The sequence below is a fragment of the Brachionichthys hirsutus genome, chromosome 17, assembly GCF_040956055.1.
Source record: "Brachionichthys hirsutus isolate HB-005 chromosome 17, CSIRO-AGI_Bhir_v1, whole genome shotgun sequence".
Taxonomy (NCBI): Eukaryota; Metazoa; Chordata; class Actinopteri; order Lophiiformes; family Brachionichthyidae; genus Brachionichthys; species Brachionichthys hirsutus.
Window position 1 is genome coordinate 5,061,175 of NC_090913.1, and position 23,626 is coordinate 5,084,800.

At 43.3% G+C, this 23,626-nt stretch overlaps 2 protein-coding genes across 2 annotated transcripts; both read right to left on the reverse strand.

Annotated features, from left to right (window-relative positions):
* Positions 1 to 510: 510 nt before the first annotated feature.
* Positions 511 to 5,037, reverse strand: fam114a1 (family with sequence similarity 114 member A1). Its single transcript, XM_068750996.1, has 12 exons — positions 4,729 to 5,037; positions 3,773 to 3,884; positions 3,501 to 3,685; positions 2,974 to 3,108; positions 2,740 to 2,892; positions 2,466 to 2,604; positions 2,279 to 2,364; positions 1,882 to 2,073; positions 1,404 to 1,543; positions 1,256 to 1,328; positions 801 to 854; positions 511 to 630 (listed from the first exon to the last, which is right to left on the reverse strand). The coding sequence occupies exons 1-12, from the start codon at positions 5,035 to 5,037 to the stop codon at positions 511 to 513; spliced, it is 1,698 nt and encodes a 565-aa protein (XP_068607097.1).
* Positions 5,038 to 7,335: 2,298 nt separating this feature from the next.
* On the reverse strand, positions 7,336 to 20,260 carry klf3 (Kruppel like factor 3 (basic)). Its single transcript, XM_068750771.1, is given in 7 exon segments — positions 7,336 to 9,228; positions 9,351 to 9,517; positions 11,819 to 11,966; positions 12,554 to 12,814; positions 12,817 to 13,087; positions 13,563 to 13,623; positions 20,130 to 20,260. Coding segments are annotated over 6 exon segments (1,071 nt in total). The 5' UTR covers positions 13,605 to 13,623; positions 20,130 to 20,260; the 3' UTR covers positions 7,336 to 9,046.
* Positions 20,261 to 23,626: the final 3,366 nt, after the last annotated feature.

The following is a 23,626-nucleotide window of genomic DNA, read 5'->3' on the forward strand; positions in this document are numbered from 1 at the left end:
ATAATCACATATTTGTAGTTTAGGATAATGCGGTAAAAAAAAAATCCAACACAACATGTTTGTTTGTTTTAATACAGACAATCTTTAGATCTGTAACACCGATAAATTATTCTTGGTATATTTATACACCAACCATGAAAAGTAAAATTGGAGTTGATGTGTATTTTTTTTCTCAAATTATATAAACATCAATCAATAATCAACCGAGACATTTTGGAACACATTTTCCATTGACTGCAATGTTATTAAAAGTTTCAAAGTGATCCAGAATCAAGGATCTTTTTCCTGAATCTTCACCTAAATCTGTTTCTGGTAACATCCCCAACATTTTCTGAAAATGTAATCCAGACTTTTTTTTGAGTTATGTTGCTAAAAGTCAGACAGAGACAAACGCCAGCAAAAACAAAGCCTCCTTGGTGGAGGTCAAAATTATGAAATAATACTATGCCCATTGCTTCGGCTTCCACTCCACACACTGTGTGTGTGTGTGTGTGTGTGTGTGTCTTAGTGCTATGTCTGTGCTGCTGTTTCTCTTGTGGACTGACTGTGCTGGCACAGAATGTGGGATATCTGCAGGACAGGCAGCAGCAGCTGAAATGCATTTTGGATGTAGTTGGTACTGTTGGAGCCCTGCAGACAGGAGACCCAAAAAACATAATCATCGTCTTCATCATTATGGGCAACAAGATTTAAAATTGTATAACATATAACATCATTAATTATTTCAACAATCGCAGTGATTGTTGGCGCAGTCCTTGGTTGTCACGGAGAGCATCGTGGGTAACATGAGTGTGTCTCACCTCTAGCAGCACACTATCTACCAGTGGATTTATTTCCTCTGCTTTCCTCTGGCCCTGAGGGACAACCAAGCGGGAAGCAGAGATGAGATCAAATCTTGCCACTTGCTATGAAAAACAACGAGATCATCGGGAAGACCCACTAAAAACTACAACTCCATAAAAACTGTTTTCATATTCACTACCGCAGGCCACGTGAATTAATCTGTGAATGGAAAATAGTCCCAAACAAATGCATGATTTATTTCTGATTGAGTGAGATTTACTTAAAATAAAGAATAATGAAAGGCCATTGTGTTTTTATCGTAATCAGAAACAAATCTGTGAGACATTTTACATCTGTTGTTAGCGTGGAGAGATGCGTTCACGTATTGTTGGTTTTGGATTACCGGTAAATTAACAACATCAGTCTCATTGTCCCCCACTGAGACCCCTCACACATAATCCCGCTCACCTACCCCAACAAGAAGCAGCGTGTCAGAGAACGTCTTGGTCAAACAATTCACCTCTTTACACATGGCATGTGTCAACCTGGGGGAAAGAAAATGCAGATCTTAGCTTTCTCTCTTTTCACGCACGCACGCATGCACACACGCACACACACACCTAGAGAGGATGTGTGCCTGGTCCCTGGCTGGCTTCTCCAACTCCTGGCCGTGGAGGATGAGCTCTGCCACTTTGTGGAGCTGCTCAATACTGCGAGACGTCACCTCAGCCAGACTGCCGATTGACGACATGAAGACACTCTGAAGAGAGAGAGAGAGAGAGAGAGAGAGAGATACAAATAAAAAGAAAGACAAGAAAAGCTTTTATTATTGTAATACAAATGTTACACTGCAAGCACACAACACGATTACAATTACACCCTGGTACAACAACCACACACATGCATATATGCATAGGGGCCCCTAGCGGGGCGGTGCCTTGCTCAAGGGCACCTCGGCAGTGCTCTGAGGGTAGACTGGCTCCTCTCCAGCCACCGACACACACTCCTGATTCCGTCTGGCCTGGGAATGAGGTGGACTCTCCGCTTCCCAACTCAACACGCCAGGAAAGTCCCATTACATAACTAAGGTGACCTCACCTGTACAGATCGGAGGTCGTTCTCCTTCTCGTCCTCCTCTCCTTCCTTCTTCTCTCCTCCGTTCTCCGTCTCTCCATCGTTTCCCTTCTCCGGAGGTGAGGCCTGTCTCGCAGGCGTCTCGTGCATTTCCGTGTCAGCCGTCGTAGCAGACTGCTCCGCCTTGTTCACCCAGTCTTGGGCCTTCACTCGAGCCTGGCAATGCACAATTACCACACACACACACACACACACACACACACACACACCAGTTCTCGATGGCGAGAAATTGCCAGCTAATCTATGCTAATCAGATGCGTGCACACGATTATATGCTAATGTGTGTTATATCCTCCTGATGGAAGGGACAGACAGACAGACAGACAGACAGCTGGGACTCCATCTTGCGACTGTGGCTCACCTTGTTCAGCTTGTCTGGGGTGGCAGCAACATGCAGCTCAAACAACAGCTCAGTGAGAACATTCCCAAACTCCTTGTTTTCCACAGCTGGTGAAAATACACAAGATTAAAGTGAAGACGAAATCTCAGTCAACCAAGGTGCAATATCGGTTCTGTGATGGAACAGTGTAATCCAGAACCTAAATCACCGTTATCATTTGCCTTTCCTCCTCCTTCTGTTTCAGCTTCCTCTTCCTCACGCTTTAAAAAGATATCTTTGATGTAAATCAGCTCCTTCTTCAATTGCTCCAGCTCCTCTTCCTCCAGGGAGGAGAGGGCAGCTTGTACCTAAAAAAAAAACCCAGATAAAGTCATTTACAATTTTATTATAAATTACGTAATTACATATATAATTGTAAAACAATTATACAACCACTCTAAAAAAAAAGACTTTCCCAATAAAATGTGACCTTTGCTACTCACCTTCAGCTCGCTCTCATTGGACAGGATCTCCAGAGCCTCGAGGTGTGCCAGACCCTGGTGATCATCAAACAGTACGCCATAGTGAGCTGTGGGTGCCCTGATTGGCTGGTTGCCTAGACGCGCTCGCTCTTTTTCTTTGGCTTCCTTCAACATCTATAAAGACACCCATTAAAACATGCATTAATATGAATTGAGCCATGAAGACGTGTTGGTTTTTGGTGCGTCTGTGCATGCCTGGCTCAGTGACGCCGTCTTCTGCATCAGGGTCTTGGTCTTTTTGAAACCCGGGTCGCTCTCTGCTAGAACAGTCATGGTCTTCTTTCCAATGAACTCCAAGGCGTCCAAACCGCCACTGATCACCGATTTACCCTTTGAGAGAGAGAGAGAGAGAGAGAGAGAGAGAAAGTGATTGAAATTGACAACTGTGCAGACATAAAACATAAATAAATAAGGCAATTTACAAGATTTACAAAAAAAAAAGAAGAAGAAGAATTCATGGTAAATCAATTTTAAGATCTTAAAATGAATATTTGCCAAAACTGATTACAAGTCAAACAATGACATACGATGGGTGCTTTGTGGAAGAATCATATGTCTGAAGAATTTAATGTCCGAACTGGTTTATGTCGTCAAAGGTAACGTTACAAAATGTTGATGTCTCATATTGTATGTTTACGCTATGGTTTATAATGATCTGATTTACGGTCCAATCAGTTTAACAAACAACGTAACTACTCTAGATGATTTGAGGTAAACCTTACCGTGTTCTGCACAGCGTTTGTGATGGTAGAGAAGACGCCTCTGCTGAAAGCTGCAGGACTCGCAGGGGACTCCCCTGTCTCTCCATTATTGCCCCCTTCTTCTCTCCTCCGCTCTGCTCCTTCCTCTGCGTCTTGTGCCTCCTCTCCCACCGAAGTCCTGTGAAGATGCAGAGCCTCTCCTGCGCCGGCACATACGAAGGCAGACAAATACTTGAGAGAGGACATGGACATGGACATGGACATGGACATGGACATGTCAAATGTGAGCTGGTGAAGGTAAATGGCGATAGAAGACTTACCAACTGTCGATGTGGCATTGCTCAGAAGAGACTTTCCCCATGAACTCCAACCTTCCCAGGATTTTTCCTTCTCTTGACATGACATCTGCACACACACACACACACACACACACTAGTAATTTACTTATATTCATTTAAGACATTTTAAGGATGTGCCTTGTGAAGTAAAGTAAAGTAAATTCCCCAATTTACGGCTACCGCTAATGCCAGACGCAGAATATTGAAGCGGCTACTTATTGGGTACAAATATAAACAAATAGTATTAATTACAATATAAATGTTGTCTGCATTATTTTTAGAACTACCTAACAAAGTGACCTAAATTATTTTCGTTATCAATTTGCCCCCTTTGGTGCAACTAAAGTTGGAAAATAGATTTTGTTCAAAAGTCATAAACCTAAAAGCGACTGAAGTCTACTGTCACATCAGAATGTGATTTCTAAGACAAAAAAAACTAACAAAGTTATGTGTTTAAAAACAATAATCACTGACAACGACTAGATTCTATCAAGATTTTGCCCGAGAATATTTTTTAAATAATTAATAAATTATTAAAATAACATTATTTGCTGATCATTTAAACTTGTACATCAATTATTCATTTGTCAATTAATGACCAAATCGGGTCAGTCAAACTCGGGTGAAAAGGCGATAAAGGACACGCTGATGAAGTTGCTGCAAATACCTTGTGTAAATAAATATCTCGACAAATCACAAATGAGGAAAAGCAGCACAGAAATGTAACGGATGTACGTGACAGATGTTGCATGTTGTCTCATAATCATGCGTTCTTCCTCCAGAGACCAATCACAAGGTTGTTTCAAATGCACAATGTCCTGCTTGATTCCGATTCTGATTGATACGCACACAAAATATTTTAAGGGTGTCTCTCATGCAATGTATATAAAGCGAAGGTCATCACTACGAACCTGCACATCCTCCTCTACAAGCTTAGGCTCAAGGCTCACTGGTTGGTCACATTGGATCACATGACCCTCAGCAGGACGCTGAGGTTGGTCACACGGACTCCCTAAACACGGAGCGCTGCCGTCGTCGCTGGTTGCCTCCTTGGGCGGTGCGAGGACAGAACTTTCTGGAATCAAAGGAGGCTGCAGGGATGGCGATGCCTGGACTGCTGGGCTGTCCTGAATGGAGCCAGGATTAGTGTACGTGGCTGAAGGGGGTGGAAAGGTGATGTCATCAGAAGGGTCCGTCTCAGAGAGGACCATCTGGTCCATCATGATCTGAAAGTCAGCACTGATTTTAGTGAGTTTTGTACTAAATCAGTGCTTCTTTACAAAACTTTGCAAAGTTTCAAACTTTGAAACCAAAACAGTGCTTACATATAGCATAACCAAATAACATAGTATAAGCAATATACATTAAAAATTACAGTACATTTATGTATAGATGTTTTTCCATTTTGGAAACGTGTATGTTGTCTTGTATGATTGCTTCGATTGTACAAGAGCTTATATTAAACTTGTAATAGCTTTGTTATTATTATTATTTAAATTAATTAAACTTCCAGTTTTTTTTATGTGATCAGTTGTTCATTCCATGAAATTTCAAAGCGATGTATTTAGGTATTTGTTTTCATCGATATCCACTCCACTTTTCCAAATTGTTCATTTTATATTATTTTATTTGATATTTTCACATTATACGAGTCACAGAAATATTATGAATATATATATATATATATATATATATATATATATATATATATAAACGTCCCATATAATTCAACCATCAACCTATCTTTTCACACTTCGATGATGACAAACAAATAAGGCAAAGAGATTTTGTAGCAAAAATAAGTTACGAAATTAGAAATAGGTCCTGAGAAAACTCCGCCCCAATTCGTTGGATATCACTTTATGGCTAAACAGCACCCCCTTGTGATCACTTGCTGCCACTGCATCCAAATCATTCCCTGTCATCACGAAGAATCAACAGGATCAAGTTGATCTAATTCATTCATAATTCATCAAAGCGGTTGAATAAAAAACAACAACAACCCTTTCTAGTCCTTCCTGCTTATTGTAACGCTATTTGAGTAGATCCTTGCAGCCTGACAAACAAAGCGCGTCACGTCAGACACAACAACAAAGACTCGTGTTGTGTTTGAAAGACGGTCCGCTTCATCTTGTGTCAGACGGACTCTCAACGCTGCAGGAAACGATTAAACTGTTTCACTGCAAAGATATGAAGTCCAAAATATTTTGGTTTTTGTGAAAGTGGACAAGCGCCGCTCACCCGTTGCGTGTCCGCTGGGCCGCTCCTCTTCCTCACCGCCACGTCGGCAAGCCGGGGGAAGTGACTTCACCAAAGAGTAACAAACAAGGCAAGAAAGTTCCCTGCGTCCGAACCCGAGGTCGTCTGCGGATCCCTGAGGTTATTCAACCCGGCGCGTCAAAACGTTAGAGGAGCAGAAATGATGAAGTAAAAAAAGACGTCTTTACGCATTTGTGGAAAAATACCCTTTAATTAAAGCATATGAAATCCGATGTACTCTCAAAGTATCCCTTAAATCCTATGTGTCAAACTCGAGGCCCGGGGGCCAAATGTGGCCCGCCACATCGTTTATTGTGGCCCGTGAGAGCTGTGTGCAGACATTTGTTTTTGTAAAATGCTGCATCTGTCACACATTTTCTCAGCAGCTCGCAGTTGTTTCATAACCGATAACTTGCACTGTTCTATTTGTACTGCGTGATTACGCTAATTTTACTGCTGCTAATATACATCTATGTATATTAGCAGCTGTTTTGTGATGTGTTTTGTACTTATATGTTTTTTGTATCTCAGTCATTACTGTTACATGGAGCACAACTTCACCGAGAAAAATGATGTCTGTGAACCCTCATTGACAATAAACTACTTCTGATTCTGGTTCTGGTTCTGATTTTTGGTTGTCTTTCCCTGCAGCCCTGCAGGAAAAGACAGGTGTGACAGGGAACCCAACTTGACCCACAGCATGTCTTAGGCTGCTGACCCCTGGTCTATTAACACTGGACTTACCTGCTTGGATTGATTTTGGCTTTACATGTAGCTTGTGCACATTGTCTATTATTTTAAATATGTCCTTTTGTATTTTCTGATTAATTGTTTTATCTCCTCCAAATCCTCAACACGTCCTTGTTTTTTTTTTTATGTCATTCATTCTGTTTCCGGGGTTTCTTTTGTGAGTCTACTCGGCTTTGTCCCAAAAACAACACTGACTCGTCGGCCAAAAGGCAGGCTCAAGTTGGCGAGTTGCAATAAACCTGCTTAAAGTGTTGTTAAAATCTGTTAATACTTTTTTTTTTGCCACATACTTTTGGAATGTTTTACAACTGCGTAAAGCAGTTGGGACATGAATTTGGAAGTCAGAATGCTTAAGTAAAAATACAAATTCTCCAACTCCAAGAGTTCCGAGTCCGATTTGAAAGACTGACCTCTGCATTGGTAGTGAATTAAACTTCTGTCAGTCACCTGATCTAATAACAAATTCAGCGACTGTTTCACCACAAACAAACATAAAACACGAAGTTTCCAAATGTTATGAATAAGTTTATTAAGTGGTATGAATATTACGTTTTAAAATAAATGAAAAACTGCAGATAGACCTGTTTTATATGTTCACAGTTTAACATGTTCCCTTTGAATTGCCAAGATTTAGTTTAAAAACAGATAAGATTTATTATAGACACATTATACAAACGTATGCTATCCATTATTATAGCGTTATCGAAATCGTGATTAATGAAAACCATTCATTGCTCTTTCAGTCTAATATTCAATTATACACACTCTCTCTCTCTCTCTCTCACACACACACACACACAAATATATATATATATTTGCAGAGATACGAAAACATTTACAAGAAAAGAATATTCAGAGGCAAATGCAGTTGAGATGCTACATTCGATGTTTGTGTGTGCGTGTACATGTGAACAAAACAAGGTTACACATAGAGGTGTATATATATATATATATATATCAATAGAGACACACACACACCCTGCACGCGCACACAGTATATGATTGCTGGCTTGTTTAAATGAAAAAGTTACGTTGCATTTTCTTTCAACCTGCGTGTCTCGTTTTAAAGGCTGGAATAAATCTTATCTGCTCCTGAACATGAAAAATAAAATAATAATAATAATAATAATAATAAAGAGCAAATTTCCCTGCTTTGCACTTTGTGTTTTAACAATATAAAAATGTCCATATAAAAGGCTACCATTGTGTCACACCACAATCCAGAAAATAGTTCATATAGATACTTAAACTACAGATAAGACATAATATATTTCATTGCTTTTACCCTTAAACCAACTGAGTGGTGTCTTTTCCTCACAAACGCAATAATGCCCCTGTCCAGCAACTTTCACATTTCTGAATAATAAACATAAAAACACTTCACTCTGACAATTATTAAGACCTAGATTCCCCCCTTTTGTCAACCCAAAATACCAAAAGCACGCCTCATCGATACGGAGCTGCTTTTATTAACTGCATGCATTCTGCTGCGCACGCTGTGCGCATTTATACACACACACACACACACAATAGATAAGTGAGCATTAGCTGAGTGAACTGTGAGCTGTGCTGTTTAAGCCACTTCATGATGTAAGCTGCAGAGGAAGGCGTGGCCTGTGAAGGAGGGAGGAGTTAGCATGATGCAGTAAGTGCAATACCAATAGATGTGATATGATTATGTCCTGGAAAGTTTCACATTATGTTGTCCTCGCTAGCACATAGCGAGCGCCCGTATGTTTCAGCTTTACTTGAATAGATGCAGAGAAACGAGAGAGAAGGTTTGCGTGAAAGAACCTTTAGCATATATTAACCAGGGTCTGTGCCTAAAATGAGCCGCTGATTTTTGCAGCCACAAGAGGGCGCTGCTCTCAGACCAGCTGAGATGCTTTGCAGCCTCTTTTTATAAGGTGTCTGAACTTTTCCACAACTGATCGGTGGTCTGGTGCAACAACCTTGTTTCCATTGTAATATCAAAAAAAGAGCTCACGGTGAATCTGCAAGAAAATAATAAAGGGAACGTGATCGCTGCATGATTAGCAGACTGACACCATCTTATTGTAAGGAAAATAAGGCGATAGGATACGAGCTCGCACCCTGAGGAACATTTATTTCCCCCCCTCCTACTACTCAGAGTTCAATGTGTAACGTCAGCCCACCCTCAAGTCAAAGTGGTCCAGTCCAATGTGGAAAGCTTTTTCTGACGTTTCCTGGTTGAGGGTTTTACACCAGGAGGTGGCGTTTCTTGTGCAAAGCCAGGTGGTCAGAACGGGAGAAGCTGCGCTCGCAGTCGGGGCACTGGAATGGCTTGACTCCCGTGTGCTTGCGGAAGTGTCTTGTCAGTTCGTCTGAACGGGCAAACTTCCATGTGCAGCCCTCCCACATGCACTTGTAGGGTTTCTCACCTTCACATGTAGAAAAGAGAACGACAAAAAAAAACACATCAGTAATAAGTGAATGCTTCCAAAGGGTTGTTATTTAAGACGATTTGAAAAGTACAGCTTGTATGTGAACCTAAGAGCATTACCGGTGTGTGTCCTGCGGTGAGCCTTGAGGTGGGAGCTCTTCGTGTACACTTTGTTGCAGCCGTTGAAGTCACAGTGGTGAATTCGTCGCTTTTTCATTGTGTCAGGAGACTCGGCACAGTGAGGATGCTGTGTGCCCGAGTGAACTATAACGGATGGGTTGTTCCCCCTAATAGAGACACAGAGACGAGGATTATTATTCCAGAGTCGACTTTCATCTGCTTCGACAAGGAGAGGGCACTTGGGTTCAAGCGAAAAGCCACCTCCCTCGATGGTGTCGAAATCAGCATGCAAGTTTAAAAGGGCTACAACTACTCTCACAATGCAGTAACAATTTCTGCTTTAGTTTGTCTTATAAACTCTGTTCTGTTTGTAACGGTCATTCTTCCATTCAAGCAAATCCATTTATTGGAATGCGACGTTGATGCAGACGAGTCCTCTTTCTTTCAATGCATTGAAGAGACTTTTTTTTTCTGCAGAATCAATCTATCATCAACATGTGTGTGCGTGTGTGTGTGTGTGTGTGTGTACGTGCATGAGTGTGTATGCATGGGTGTGTTAGTGGCAGTTAACAGCAGGTGGCCACTGTTGAAATCTGAATCTTTCACAGATCAGTTCTGTGTACAGGAACGTTAAGAGGATCCCTTGCGATGACACCAGAACACACTTTGATATGACTTTAAAGGGCCGGCGCCTCACCCTGACACAATGCATTCTAACTCCATCCCTTATTCTAACACGAACAACACTGTAACCGTCTCCCCCAAAACCCAAATGTTACTCTTCAAACAGCGAGGATCATATAAAATAGCCTCACACTCGTAGAGGGTTTGGCAAAGACAAGCTGTACATTCTTGTGAGTTCACGTGCACAGCAGAGGTGATGATACATAAACATTCCGGTACCTCCTTTTCCCCCTAAGGGTCCAATTATTTCCCATTTTCCCCAAGAAACCTCAGGATGCTCAAACATGCAATTATTTACTCTGCAGTGCTGTTACGAAAACAGATGGAGCGGAACCGCGAGAATGGACAGCGAGGGGTTAAATAAGTCCAGGAAGTGCTGAGTGGGGGGAAATAATGCAGCGATGGGAAGGAAGGAGGAGGTGGCAAGCTCAAAATGGCTGTGAGATGAAACAGGAAGGAGCAAGAAAAGAAATGACGGAATAAAGGACGGAATGCGACACACCCTAGAAACGGTTCCGTCAGTGGGTGGAGGCTTCCTCACGACAGGTTTGGTTCTACTGGTTCTGGTTTGCTGGTTATCTCTGAAAACGGGAAGCTTCCTGCTCTCAGTTTCAACCTCTTCTTATCAAAGAAATGAACAAAGGCTCGAGAAGACATAAATGATCATTTATGATCATTTATCATCACTGATCATTCCCCCCCCCCCCCCCCCCAAAGAGATTATTTATGTGAAAAAGTTCCGCCATGAAAGAAAAATACTTCAGTTCATTAAAATATTCAACTATGTAAAGCAAGGAGTAGAAACCGATGAGGTGTGATGAATAGTGAACGCTGGTTTACTTTGGATTGTAGATTCTTACTGAATGTTCTCTGTGTTTAGATGAATTTTATTACATTATTAGAAGTCCAATAGATTTGAAATCTTAGTTGTATAACGGGGGTGGCATTTAATAAATTATCTTCTTCCCCCTCCTTTTCAAGCACTATATACACTAATGAACTATTTTCTATTCTTGTGTACCGGTACATGACATTTGGTGTTTTGTTTTGGACGTATTTATTATTGTGTTCTTTTTTGCCAAAATATGGTTTCTTGTACACGAAAAGGTATTATTTACTTTATTAAATTTTTTATTCTGCTTGAAACAAACAATAAACTCAACCAAACTAATTTAAACTAACTAAACTAAGCGGATTGTGTTTACGTGTTGCATCACACGCCTCGCTTTGCTTTCCTGTCTAAAGTCTTGTCTGGTCTTGTCCTGACGGTCTGAGAGAACCTTTCACTGGTTTGTGTTCCCATATGAATCCAGTTTATTAACCCCATGTTTTCCATGCAATAGACCTGACCTTGACCATTTCATGAAGGCCATTCTTTTGATAACACCCCAGGATGGGTCGCCAGCGCATCCCAGGGCCACACACACACACACACAAACACACACACACGGACATGTTTTTGGAGGCGGGAGGAAACGGGAGAACCAAGAGAAAACCCACGCGGACCCGGGGAGAACATTCAAACTCCGCGCAGAAAGGAATCAAACCCAGAACCTTCTTCTCGCTGTGAAGCAACAGCGCAACCCACTGCGCCACCACGCCCTCTTTTGGCATCAGTACCATTAAATCCAACCCAGGCTTGGTCTTCGGACGCCGCCTTTCAGAAATAGCACGACAGGAGTGGCTACGGGTCCAGACAGCTTCTGACCGCATCGCCATGTAGCGGTGCAGCTAAACGGGAAGCAGCGTTGAGAAACGGACGAGTGCATCCGCGCGTCACTCACCCGTATTCGTGCGATATCCTGATGACTGATGACTTCATGTCAAGGCTGTTGTGGAAGTCATTAGTAAACTCAGGGCGTGGCTCTGTTTTGATTGGTCTGGACAGGCTGTGGGCGTCTGCTTGCCGCTCCGTAGGTTTTGTTGAGTGACCTAAGAAGTTATGAAATATCACCAAAAAAGTGACAATGTTATTAATAATAAGCATGTTGCTAATAAATTGTATGCAGAATGAAATGTAAAATTGAAAGTTGCCATGGTTCAAAAGTCCTGATGTTAATTTAGCTCAAAGAACTCCAGTTCAAAAACAGAACCTCAATATTATAAATACTAATAATTGTAATGAGGATTTCTTTTTTCATCATTTTTTTTTCGACTTCATTGGTCCAAATTGGGACTATATTGGTGATATATTGGATGTAGAAGAATCTAAAAACGGACAAAATCCGACAACAACAAAAAGAAGAAACTCCTATTCAACCTCAAAGATGTTTAAGATCTCAGTTTGCTGCTTTGTTTGTAGTTTTCAACAGATTTCAATTCAATGTTGCTTTATTTTGCAATGGGGACGAGGTGATTCGAGTTTGGAGTGGATTCCTATTGTTTTTAAATGTTATTATTTCCCATTCCCGTCTTTATAAATTCATGGCTATTGTTTGTTTTCCTTATAGAAACAAAAAAGCCTTAATCAAATTAAATAGAATAGGAATTGACAACAAAACGAATCAAAGATAGTTCACCTGTCTGGTGCTCCCTGCTTCGATGATGGTCGTTGTCACTGCCGACAGGCGGGCTCACCATTATCGGCTGATGCAGGTGGATAGGTGACGGGTAGAGGACAGACAGGGGCACCATGACCGGGGACACCATAACCCCTGAACTCTGTATGACCCCAGAACCAGAGCCAATCAGAGGAGCCACCACAGTGGGGTAAGCCAGTGAGGGATTGGGTGGCGGGAGACCCAGGGAGGGTGAGGACCGCAGCTGGGAATGTGGGGGGAGGCTCGGCTTGCTGTGTTGTAAGGGGACGGTGGGGAGCTGCGCGACGACGCCGGCGAGGATGCAGAGGAGCAGGGAGGAGAGGAGGAGGAGGAGCTGGAGGAGGGGCGCTTGTTCACCGACAGGTCCACAGGCTCCAGCTGGGTATTTGGGGGGTTGCTGGGCGTGTGGGGTTGAGCAAAGGTGTGCATGTGTGAGGAGTGGTAGAGGTGGGCTGGATGGGAGAAGATCACTCCGTACGGCTCCGGGGTTTTCACTAGAGAAGAGTATAAAGACTGCGAGAGAGGATGCAGGAGAAGGAAGCGACGGAGGGAGACAAAGGAGTGGAGCGTTAAACATTTCCTGTCCCATGCTGAATAACAAGGAAATGCGTTTCTGCCACACACACACAAAAAAAACTGGATTACACAAGAAAAAAAAAGGGGGGGGGGGGGGGAAACAGCTGTTTTTGGGAGCAAATAACAAGCGTACGCATGAATGAGTGTGTTTGTTCATTAGCCTGCTGTCTGGCAGTGTCTGTAGCTTCGTATGCAAACGTCTCGGTGCAGCAGCCTGTTTGTCCAGGAAGAGCAGGAATGTTGGAAACAGTCAGACGTACGTGTGTGTGTGTGTGTGTGTGTGTGTGTGTGTGTGTGTGTGTGTCTGTGTGAGAGAGAGAGCTGCTGTCATGCCTAAACATGTTTTTGATGCCATGTTGGAACTGTGACCCCCCCCCCCCCCCCCCCCACACACACACACACATAAACTTACCGTCTCCATGTCTGGCTGCAGAGGGTAATCATACATCAGCATGGCTGCACAGGCCAAGCTCCTACAAACAAAGACACATTCGATGTATTACATTTGGAATGTTTGTGAATTATTTCTTTTTTTTTATTATCATGTTTGGTGAAGTTCAACGTGAAAGCGGGGAGGGGGGGATGACACACACAGAGATCCTTCACTCAAAATCAATGCAAAATCACGCTTTTCTTAAAATATTGGACAGTTTTTTTTTTATAATTTGGAAACCAAAACATGTTTACGTTTTGTTTTAATCTTAAATAATAAATTATGTCCTAATACAAATAAGATTTATTTTTATTTTATATTATTACTAAAGTTGCCACATGCAGTAAGATACACTATTTCTATATGGAAGAAATGAAAAAAGAATAAAATAAGAATGTAATTAGATGCTCCTTAAATTTGGTAAATGTATTTTCTTTTTACATTTTCAATATCATGAATAGTTTATGAATACATAATAAATAATTTAAGACGAAATCACCATTATGACTGTTCTGCTCACTTACACACGTTTGAGACGTGATGAAAAGTTAAGTATGGGTGCCTGAAAAGTGTCTGAAGCGTTTCGGTCGGTTGGCTCCGCCTCACTTCCAGTAAATTCCACTCGACACGAGGCAAACAGAATATCTCTGTCAGACGTTTCAGTATCGTCTCCTTGTGATCTCTGGATTCTTACACAATCAATCTTGTCTCTGTGACAAGCCACCTGATCATATCTACAGTTCCGTGCTGCACACAACTTTACAACTGGTCGTTTTGAAAGGTCCAGGCGTGATTTGCTAATATACCCAAGACTAGATAGAATCTGCACATCACAGTTTCTTTCTACAGGCAGAAACAGATACCACCGAATTTGCCACTTTACTTGAATCTGAATTTCCAGCCGCTGCAGGGAAGACTCTGTTTGCGCCGAAACAAATGTGGTGGTGGTGTGTGTGTGTGTGTGTGTGTGTGAGATCTGATTAAAGTCCACAGTCTGGACACAAGTTAACTTGTAATTATTAACAAATGGGCAAGAACATAGGTCGCCACACCCGAGCACACACACACACACACAGTCTAGATGAGGCCCAGACCAATGAGAGAGCAGGATGCTCGCTTGCTGGGTCAGGAAGGGTGTGAACATGACGACTGCAGCCGCGCCCTTTGCCCGGCTCCGACGGAACAAAGAGGCTGCACCCAGGTGGAGGCTGCCGTCTGTGTGCTGCATACACAGGTGTGTGTGTGTGTGTGTGTGTGGAGGGTGTGTTTTCTGATCTGGGCTGGTATTGTATTGTGGTTCAACTAGAGGTCACACAATTGTTCTATTGTAGTTGTGAGACACCCACAAAGAGGTGACAGTATGAGGAGGTAATATGCGAAGCGCAAGCCGATAAATCACGAATCAAAACAGAGAAAGAGCGAAAGAAGGAACGGCTGAGCACGGTTTACAGGTAGTTTCCCAGCAGATACAGGGAAATGAAAATATCGAAAGGACTGATTGGGTTTAAAAACATGGAGGACTGCATTAAAACACATAAAAGTTTCATGTTGTGCCACCAAAACCTTTTGACGTATTTAGCACATGTCTCACGTAAAACAAGACGTCAGACAAGAAGATGTAAAAAAAGAAATCTTCAATTTGAGGCACAAAGCAAAGTTCTGAAGCAAAGATGAGATCATTAACAAAGGTAAACGTTTTCTCCACGTTATTCCAGTCTTTACGAGATTTCTAGATCCAGAGCTTTGTCTTGGTGAAGGCCAGCAAAAAGAGAACCTCCTTTGTGGAGGTAATCAGAGAGAGGTAATCAAATTCTAATTGTTTCGTCGTAAAAATTGATGTAAAAGTTTCCTCAGTTAAAATCTAATGACCTGCTCCGATGTGGAATCGACTAAGATAGAAGACGACGCTTGTTAGAAATCTCTATCTCTAATATTAAAAGGCCGAAACGCACATGTAGCTCCATTTCTAGAAAAATCTCAATCGTATCCGCAGTCTGGGTCCGAGCCGGATTAAATTCTGTAGTAAGATAGAAGTTCCCACACCCAACATTTCCTGATGATCCATCTGTAACTTCTGAGTTACGTTGCTAAAAGTCAGACAAACAGACAAACAAACAGTGCCGGCAAAATCATAGCCTCCTCGAGCAGCTAATATAATCCACAAATAATCTGCATTTGGAACTCAACATCGTTAAATTCCTGCGAAACACATTAATAAGCATTAACAGACGTGCCTTTAAACCAGTTCCAACGACAGGAAGCGGTTATTTAAACAGCCTCGTTGCCAGAATATCGGTTACGTGATGTCGTCCCGTCACAAAACGCAACTAATCCATGAAGCATATTTACATGCACAAAAGAATCGCACGCAGAAACAGCATCACGGACCGCAGAGGGCGGGACACACATCCGACAGGTCGGGTGAGCCAAGTCAACACTGGGCAACTTGGCCGATGGTAACAGAGCACTCTAATTAATGATGTTTGTGCTGATCGACGTGGAGGTGCAGCCAGGTGGTTCGGGTTTACCACGGGGGGGGGGGGGGTTATCGGGCAGTATGTGTGGGTAGCTAGTCTTTTATCACAAAGTTTAACCCTTTGTGTCGGCCCCCGGACAAATGAGAAAAAGATAAGATACATGACACAGAAAGCTCGGACGATGTCAGGAAGGTCGTTTAAATGAGCTGCATTTTGACTTCCACAGGACCCCCCCCCCCCCCACAGACCATGAGACCACAGGAGAGACAAGAAGAGGCAACATCAAGTGACTGTGGACGGCAGTCTGGAGTTGAGACACGAAACTCCAGCTAAAATGATTTTGATTCCAGATGTTTCAGAATTGGCTGAAAATTCATCCATTCGTCTTGGAATGGATGAATTGAAATTGTGATGGAAGAACTTTAAATGAGCCAATTACCGTGAGGCGAAGCAGCCAGTGTGTGTGTGCCTGCGGTTTTTGGCACAACATGTGGGGGGGGGGAGATGTCAAAAGTGTGGTCTGCAAATATTGTCCTTCTGTGTCAGTAAAGCTACTGTGTACTCAACATCAACCCACTCAGCAAACACTTCCTGCACACACACACACACACACACAACTCCAGATCTTCATCACTCGCTCACTCTTTACTCCTGTATTTATCGGAACCACACAGCCCCCCCCCCCCCCAACACACACTCCTTTTCACCCCCTCTCAATGAAAGACATTAAACAATATGACTGAAGGGGGAAAATATTGTGGCTTGCTTGCAGTCACTGGCTACCGACTCAACCACACAACACACACACACACACAAACCGAGTTTCTGCTAGCTCAACAGAATACACACACTAAATCACGAAAGACACGCACACATGCTTCAGCACACGGACCCACGGGCTTGCGTGCGCCACACACACACACACACACACACACACACACACGTGCACACGCTCTAATGGCAACAGGCTGCAGATGATGAGATCACCAGAGAGGCCAGAAACCTCCAGACAACAGCTTTGTCCAAGAACACGCCACAAAAGCACGCGTATGCACGCACACACACACACACACACACGCACACACACACACACACACAGAGAGAGAGGGGGGGACGGGGGGGGGCGCTCAGACACACTTCAAGCACTCGGCTTCCTTCTTCTCTTGCCTCTTCACGGTCTCAGCTCGTGTTTGTTTTGTGCCATATTTTTGGATGCTCGTCTTCCTCATCACAAACAGTATTAAATTGTTGTCACCTCATCGCGATGATATCACGATGACATCACGATGACATCACGATGACATCACGATGACGTCACGCAGCTCGACTCCCACTTCATTACTAATTCATTATTTATATCTAATAGCCCAAATAGTGTGACTCATGCTAACCCCCCCCCCCCTTCATAGTTCTCCTCTTTATGAGCTCATCTCTGATCTCCCCCCCCCCGACTCATCTGAATCTACATCCTTGCTCCTCCTTGCCATTTGATTTCAACCCCCTCCCTCGCTGCCCTAATATTGCCTCGTATGCTTTGACTTTTGGCTCCTCTCACTTTAAGGCCCCCGCTTAAGCTTCCCTTTCTCGTCTTTTGGCTTCTTATTCCTTCACTTAGATCAGCGTGTAAAATATAGATAAACATTCAGAGCCCCCTCTCAGCTCTCAGCTCCTCTCCAGCAGACCGTGGGGCTTCAGGCCTGCAGACCTCGGGGGGGGGGGGGGGGAGCCAGAGGGGGGCCCATCAGCAGGGGAGAGGAAACAGGATCCATCATCACACACACACACACACATGGAAGCACAGAGATACACACACTTTAAGACACACCGGGGTTAGCATAAGGCTCAAGTACAAAGAAATACACTCAAGTACGTGCAAATAGCGCCACACTTGTCAAAGGCAGCGACGTCTTGAGGCTTTCCAGATAACTGGGGAGGGAGAGATGGAGAGAGGGAGAGAAAGCCCCCCCCCCCCCCCCCCCCCCAAAAACAAAATAAAGGGAGAGAAAGTTCCCAAAAAATAAAGGGAGAGAAGCGGAAGCCCTGCATGATGGGCCGGGGGATGTGAGAGGAGGACGTGGAGGAGAGTGAAGCAAAATGGGGGGGGGTGCTGCTGCAGGGGGCCTGCGGTTTCCTGTACACCCCACAACACACACACACACACACACACACCTCCCTCCTGAAGAATGGGAGAAGAGGGAATAGAAAGAGTGAACGGGTGAAGAAAACAGCTGCTCTGACCAAACTATGTCCAAATGGAAATGGAAAGAACAAGGCAGAGACTGAAATGGGGGGGGGGGGGGGGGGACAAAGCGGGTTATGACCAAAATATGACAAAACTCCAATGAACCTCAAACATGGGGAGGGGGGCAAGAAATAGCCACACAGGCTTAACCCGGTGGTTTAAAAGCAGCACCGGACACACTGGTGTGTGTGTGTGTGTGTGTGTTTACATGACTGTATACGTGTGCATGTGCTGGCATGCACGTCAAGGTGTGTGACGACTCGCCACTTTTAACATTGAAGCCGCTCTGTGGATCGGACACCGTCACAGCGATCCAGCGACCAGGAGCTTAATGTTTAGCCTTAATGCTCCCCAGGACGTGCCCTTTGAGCGGGCTGTGTGTGTGTGTGTGTGTGTGTGTACACACACTTGCGCATATTGTTCCACTAGATAACATCAGCATGTTGATTCAGGAAAAAGGCATAGAGGTGGGCGGGGTATCTGGGGTGTGAGTGTGTCTCAGCTTAATGAGACACAAATAAGAAAGAGATAAAGAGAGGTCAACTTGTCTCTCTCTCTCTCTCTCCTTTTTGTTGTTTTTTTACATTCCCAAAAGGGGAAAGAAGAGCGTGAAGTAAAGCGGCAGGGAGAGAGAGAGAGAGAGAGAGCTCGCCCTCATTCCATCCGTCCACCCCCCACAGCCCCTTCTTTCCCCCCCTCCCTCCGAGCTCTAAACAGGATAAGGGCTTCATGTGCCAAGCGGAATGTGTGACGCCAGCGTCGGCCTTGAGACAAAGCACAGGAAGCAGGGGACAGACGGGGACGGAGAGACACGCAGACACGGACAGAAACGTGCGCTTTGAAGGTAGCGGAGCGAGAAGACAAGGACATTCGAGCGTGACTTGTGTTAATCTGTCTCACCCACACTTGTGTGTGTGTGTGTGTGTGACCTGTGTGCGTGACCTGTGTGCGTGACCTGTGTGTAACGCTGCCGCGCTGTGGGGGACTGTGCTGTGGCCCTAATGGTCGTCCCGTAGCGGCGTCAGAATTAACCTGGACGGACAGTTCGTTTGACAGCTGGAACAGATCGATCAGTTTGGGAGTCAAATGACAGATTGATTCACAATCAATCAATTCACTCAAGAATAAGTGGGAAATAACTGATCACTGATGATCATGTATTAATCATATCAGTAGACGTAAGTGTTAATGTTGATACAACATTTCTACATTGGACTTTGTAATATACCGAATATGTTTCATTACTCCTGTTCGAGTCACAATGATTCATTCACGCTTTTAACACTAGTTGTTTTAATTATTATAAGTGGCTTTTGTTATTATCCATCAATATTCTAAGTTTGTTTATGTTTCAATGTAATGTAACTACCAGAAAATATCACTCAATGGACACGTTGCTGGACAAACTGTATTAATCTCGATGACATCCAGCCAATCTCAAATAAAGTGAATAAACACGTAACAGATGAAATATCTTATTAACAAATATTAAATGTACATTATATCACGAGATCTGCGTGTTAACTCTTACCTGCACTTATTTCAAACAGGCTCTGAAGGCTAGAAGTCATTATGGGGTTAAAATCATTTGTCTTCTGGCCACTAAATGGCATTAAAGACGCTCATATATAATGTATATAAATATATATTTATATACAAAGAACCAGATACACAATAGTCTATATAATATTACATTAATGTTGAACCAAGTTCAAGAAACACTTAAAGCTTTTATGAATATAGAATCAATTAGGAAATACAATAATAATAAAATGCGTGGACACGTCTGTTCCCACGCAGCGTGGGACTTAACGAGGAGACACTTACTGCGGACACTTATTGGAAAAACGTCCCTCCCAGACGGACCGACAGTCTGTCCCCGGCGCGATGGACCAAACAGTCTGTCCCCCTCAGACGGACCGACAGTCTGTCCCCGTTCCACGGACGTCTCTCGTCTGTCCTTCAGAAACTTCAATGAGGCAACTTCGCTGGAAAAAGTGACGCAGACGAGGATCCGCTCCGCTGATCGATGGCAGCGCAAAACTTCCCCGAGTTACGAAACCGTGCGCGTCTCTCTGTCTCCGGTTCAGAAACTGTTGCTGTCACATGACGCGCCGGCTGTCTGTGGGGTCGGGGCCGCTGGGCGGCGCCGGCGGGCGGGGTCAGCGGGCGGGGTCAGCGGGCGGGGTGGTCCAGCTCGGGCGTCGTGCGTGTGTTTGAAGAACGAGACGCTTTGAAACAACTTTTGACAACAACAACAACAACAACAACAACAACTTCTTCTAGTGGCGTCCACGCGATGAGGCGTGTGCGTAAAATGCAGCATCCGGACGTGACTGGTGGAAAGGTTCTCCTTCAATAAAGACGCAGTTTACATGTTAGAAAATTCCTTAAGCAGCAGCTGATTTAAATAAGTAAACACACAAATGAAGAATAACACAATTAATGGAACCTCCATCAAGACATAAAGGTGTAACTTGAACTGGATCAGGTCGTTTGTTCTACATTACAGTTAGAATTTGGATTCAAAGCAATCTGCACACACATCATGGGTGCCAACCTCCCACGTGTGCTTAAAAAAAAAATAAAGATCAACGCATAATTCCATGAAAAACGCATTTGTAATGATAAAAAAAAAAAAGGTGCAAAAACTTAATTAATCCTCCCATGAAGTTGCATGGAAATCGTTTTTTTAGTTATCCTGAGTCAAAAACACAGACAAATAATGAAAGTAACAAATAACTCAATAGAAAAAGTAAAAGTTGCTCAGTAAATACAAAAGTTCCTGAAATAAAGTTGTTCAATTTACATGAAAAAATGATCTGTATATGTAATGATTATTGTGTAACCTGTTGCGTCTTGATGTGCTTCATACTGTTTAAAAAAACAAAAACAAATCTTTATAACTAATAATAACATCATTAATTTTGGGATGAAGACCGAAAATGAAAAATGAAAAGACTGCCCAATAAGTGCATTCCATTTTACATCACTGCATCCAGGGCATGGAAGCCACTAGAACCTACTCCTAAGATTCAGTCCAATTGTGTATAGTGGTGAAAAACATTATGAAGACAGAGAATAAGTGATCCAGAATCCAGAATCCAGAATCTGCACACGTACTTGGATCAGCCACCAAGTTTTATTAACACTCCCTTTGACCCAAGATCCAATCCGAAACAAAATCTCATCAAAGTCTCTTTGTGATGAAATATCTTGTGGATAATCATGCAAACACATAACACCCCCCCCCCCCCAGCCAACGCTGGGATCTTTGGGGAATTTCTATCAAAATCAAATTTGGATCTGAAATAATTTCTGCATTCCAAGTTACCAAATCGCTTTTCATTTAGTTCTCGAATTTCTTTCCGTGATCTGTAAACAAATCTTTTCTTGCATGCTGATCTTCAAAGACATTATTCTGTCATTATATCCAGTTGAGACTGAAAGAGTCAGTCGCTGGTGCTCAACCAACCACATACCGAATGCTGAGCTTGTTTTGGCATCACATTGCCTCGGCAACAATGAACTTGAAAACCCACGATGCCGTATAGTTCCTCTCACGTGAATCTAAAATCTCTGAGGGTTTTGGAAAAATACCATGTTTTCTATCGATAACAGACGGAACCTCGTGAGGGAATAAGACACCGCCTGGTTGGTTGGTTTGTGGCAGATTAATCAAACTACAGATTGAGCAAGGATACAAGTCAGTGCAGGAGCTGTACCTGAGTTTGAACCTTTTCCCCATCCATCCATCCATCCATCCATCCATTCTCTTGTAGATGAAACGATTGTCTCAGCTTACTGTGGGCGAGACACAGCGCACGCCACGGTCGCGTCGCCACTGAGATCCACGCACACACGGAGAGCATCATGTGCTTTACCTCAAAGTCTATAATAATAATAATGTTATCAAGCTGTTACCTTGTTATTACGTCGATTATTGCATGTTTTTAACACCTAAAAACTTTTAGGACTTTACCACCCTATGATAATGTTCCAAGCTATAATGTTGAGCGCCACCCAAAAGTCATAATAAACTGGGTCTTTGATTCCAGAACAATCAATGACCTATCATGAACACATCTGAATGGATTCCTTTACTTGTCAACGGTTGACTCAAGTTAGCGTCAACCTGCAGCGCACCTTGATCTTCAGCCAGTAAGCAGCGCAGGCGACAAAACAGGCCCGCGGAAAGTTACACTGTAAGTCAGAGCTGAGCTCCAACAATACACGACATGATTCCAGAGGGGTGCGGCAGACAGTGAAAGAGATTCAGGCTCAAAGATAGCAAGTGTGTGTGTGTGCGTGCGTGTGTGTGGAGGGGGTTGGGTTGGGTTGGGTGTGGACAGCATGAATCGGCTCTCCACCCTGCAGGGAGTCGTGCTTCCTCTTCAGGGTTCAGAAATAACCAACAGACAGCTTTATTGTTCAAGAAAATATGCATGCTGTCTCTGTCTGCCGCTCTCTCTCTCTCTCTCTCTCTCTCTCTCTCTCTCGCTCTCTCTCACACACACACACACACACACACACAAAGAAACCCCTCTCCTTTTACAGATCTGAATAACTGACAAGTAGAGTCTTGGTTACACCCTGGCTCTGAGTTATGTAGGAAGAAAGAGGGTGAGACAAGGGGAGAGAGAGAGAGAGAGAGAGAGAGAGAGAGAGAGAGAGAGAGAGCAGGGGGTAAAGGGAGGAGTTTTGTGGACACTTGATGTGCTGACATAACAGCGCCGGTCACACCCAAACCGTGGCGCCTGACCTTCTACAAGAAAAAAGAAACACCCTTACACACACACATTGACTCTCACACACACACACACCACGCACACACATCCCTTAACTTCATTCTTCTGTTGCCAGGATGTTTTATTTTCCTTCTAGCCGTTTGTGGCTCGGCAGATTTACAACAGTTTACCTTTCTAATAATGTAATAATAATAATAATGCAGCTCTACGGCTCACTGCGGTCAAGCGTCGTGAGGATTGGTGAGAATCAGTCATCACTGTCCTTGATCATCATCATAATAATAATAATAATACATTTTACACTTCAAAGAAATCTCAAAGTGCTAGAATCACACTGATAATGTGCTTTTTATTCTAATTTATACTTCTACTCAAAGGAAATATTTTTTACTTCCTATTGTTCCTAATTAGAGCCAAATCACAACTACACTTATATCTCAAGACATCTTCCACCTACAGCAGGTCTAGAATGCACGGTTTGTTTTACAGACTCTACATTCTCCCATGAGCAGATGCCCAGAAGAGCTGAGGACCTGCGTGACATGCAAGTCAGACCCACAGAAGAGACTCTCCTCT

What these genes read in the sequence shown, in the direction of transcription:
- fam114a1 (XM_068750996.1), bottom strand. Translation starts at nt 5,037, where the DNA reads ATGGACCAGATGGTCCTCTCTGAGACGGACCCTTCTGATGACATCACC. An exon ending in CCAATGAGAGCGAGCTGAAG is followed by an intron (nt 2,605 to 2,739) that starts GTGAGTAGCAAA and finishes TTTTTTTTTTAG; the next exon opens with GTACAAGCTGCCCTCTCCTC. An exon ending in ACGACCTCCGATCTGTACAG is followed by an intron (nt 1,544 to 1,881) that starts GTGAGGTCACCT and finishes CTCTCTCTTCAG; the next exon opens with AGTGTCTTCATGTCGTCAAT.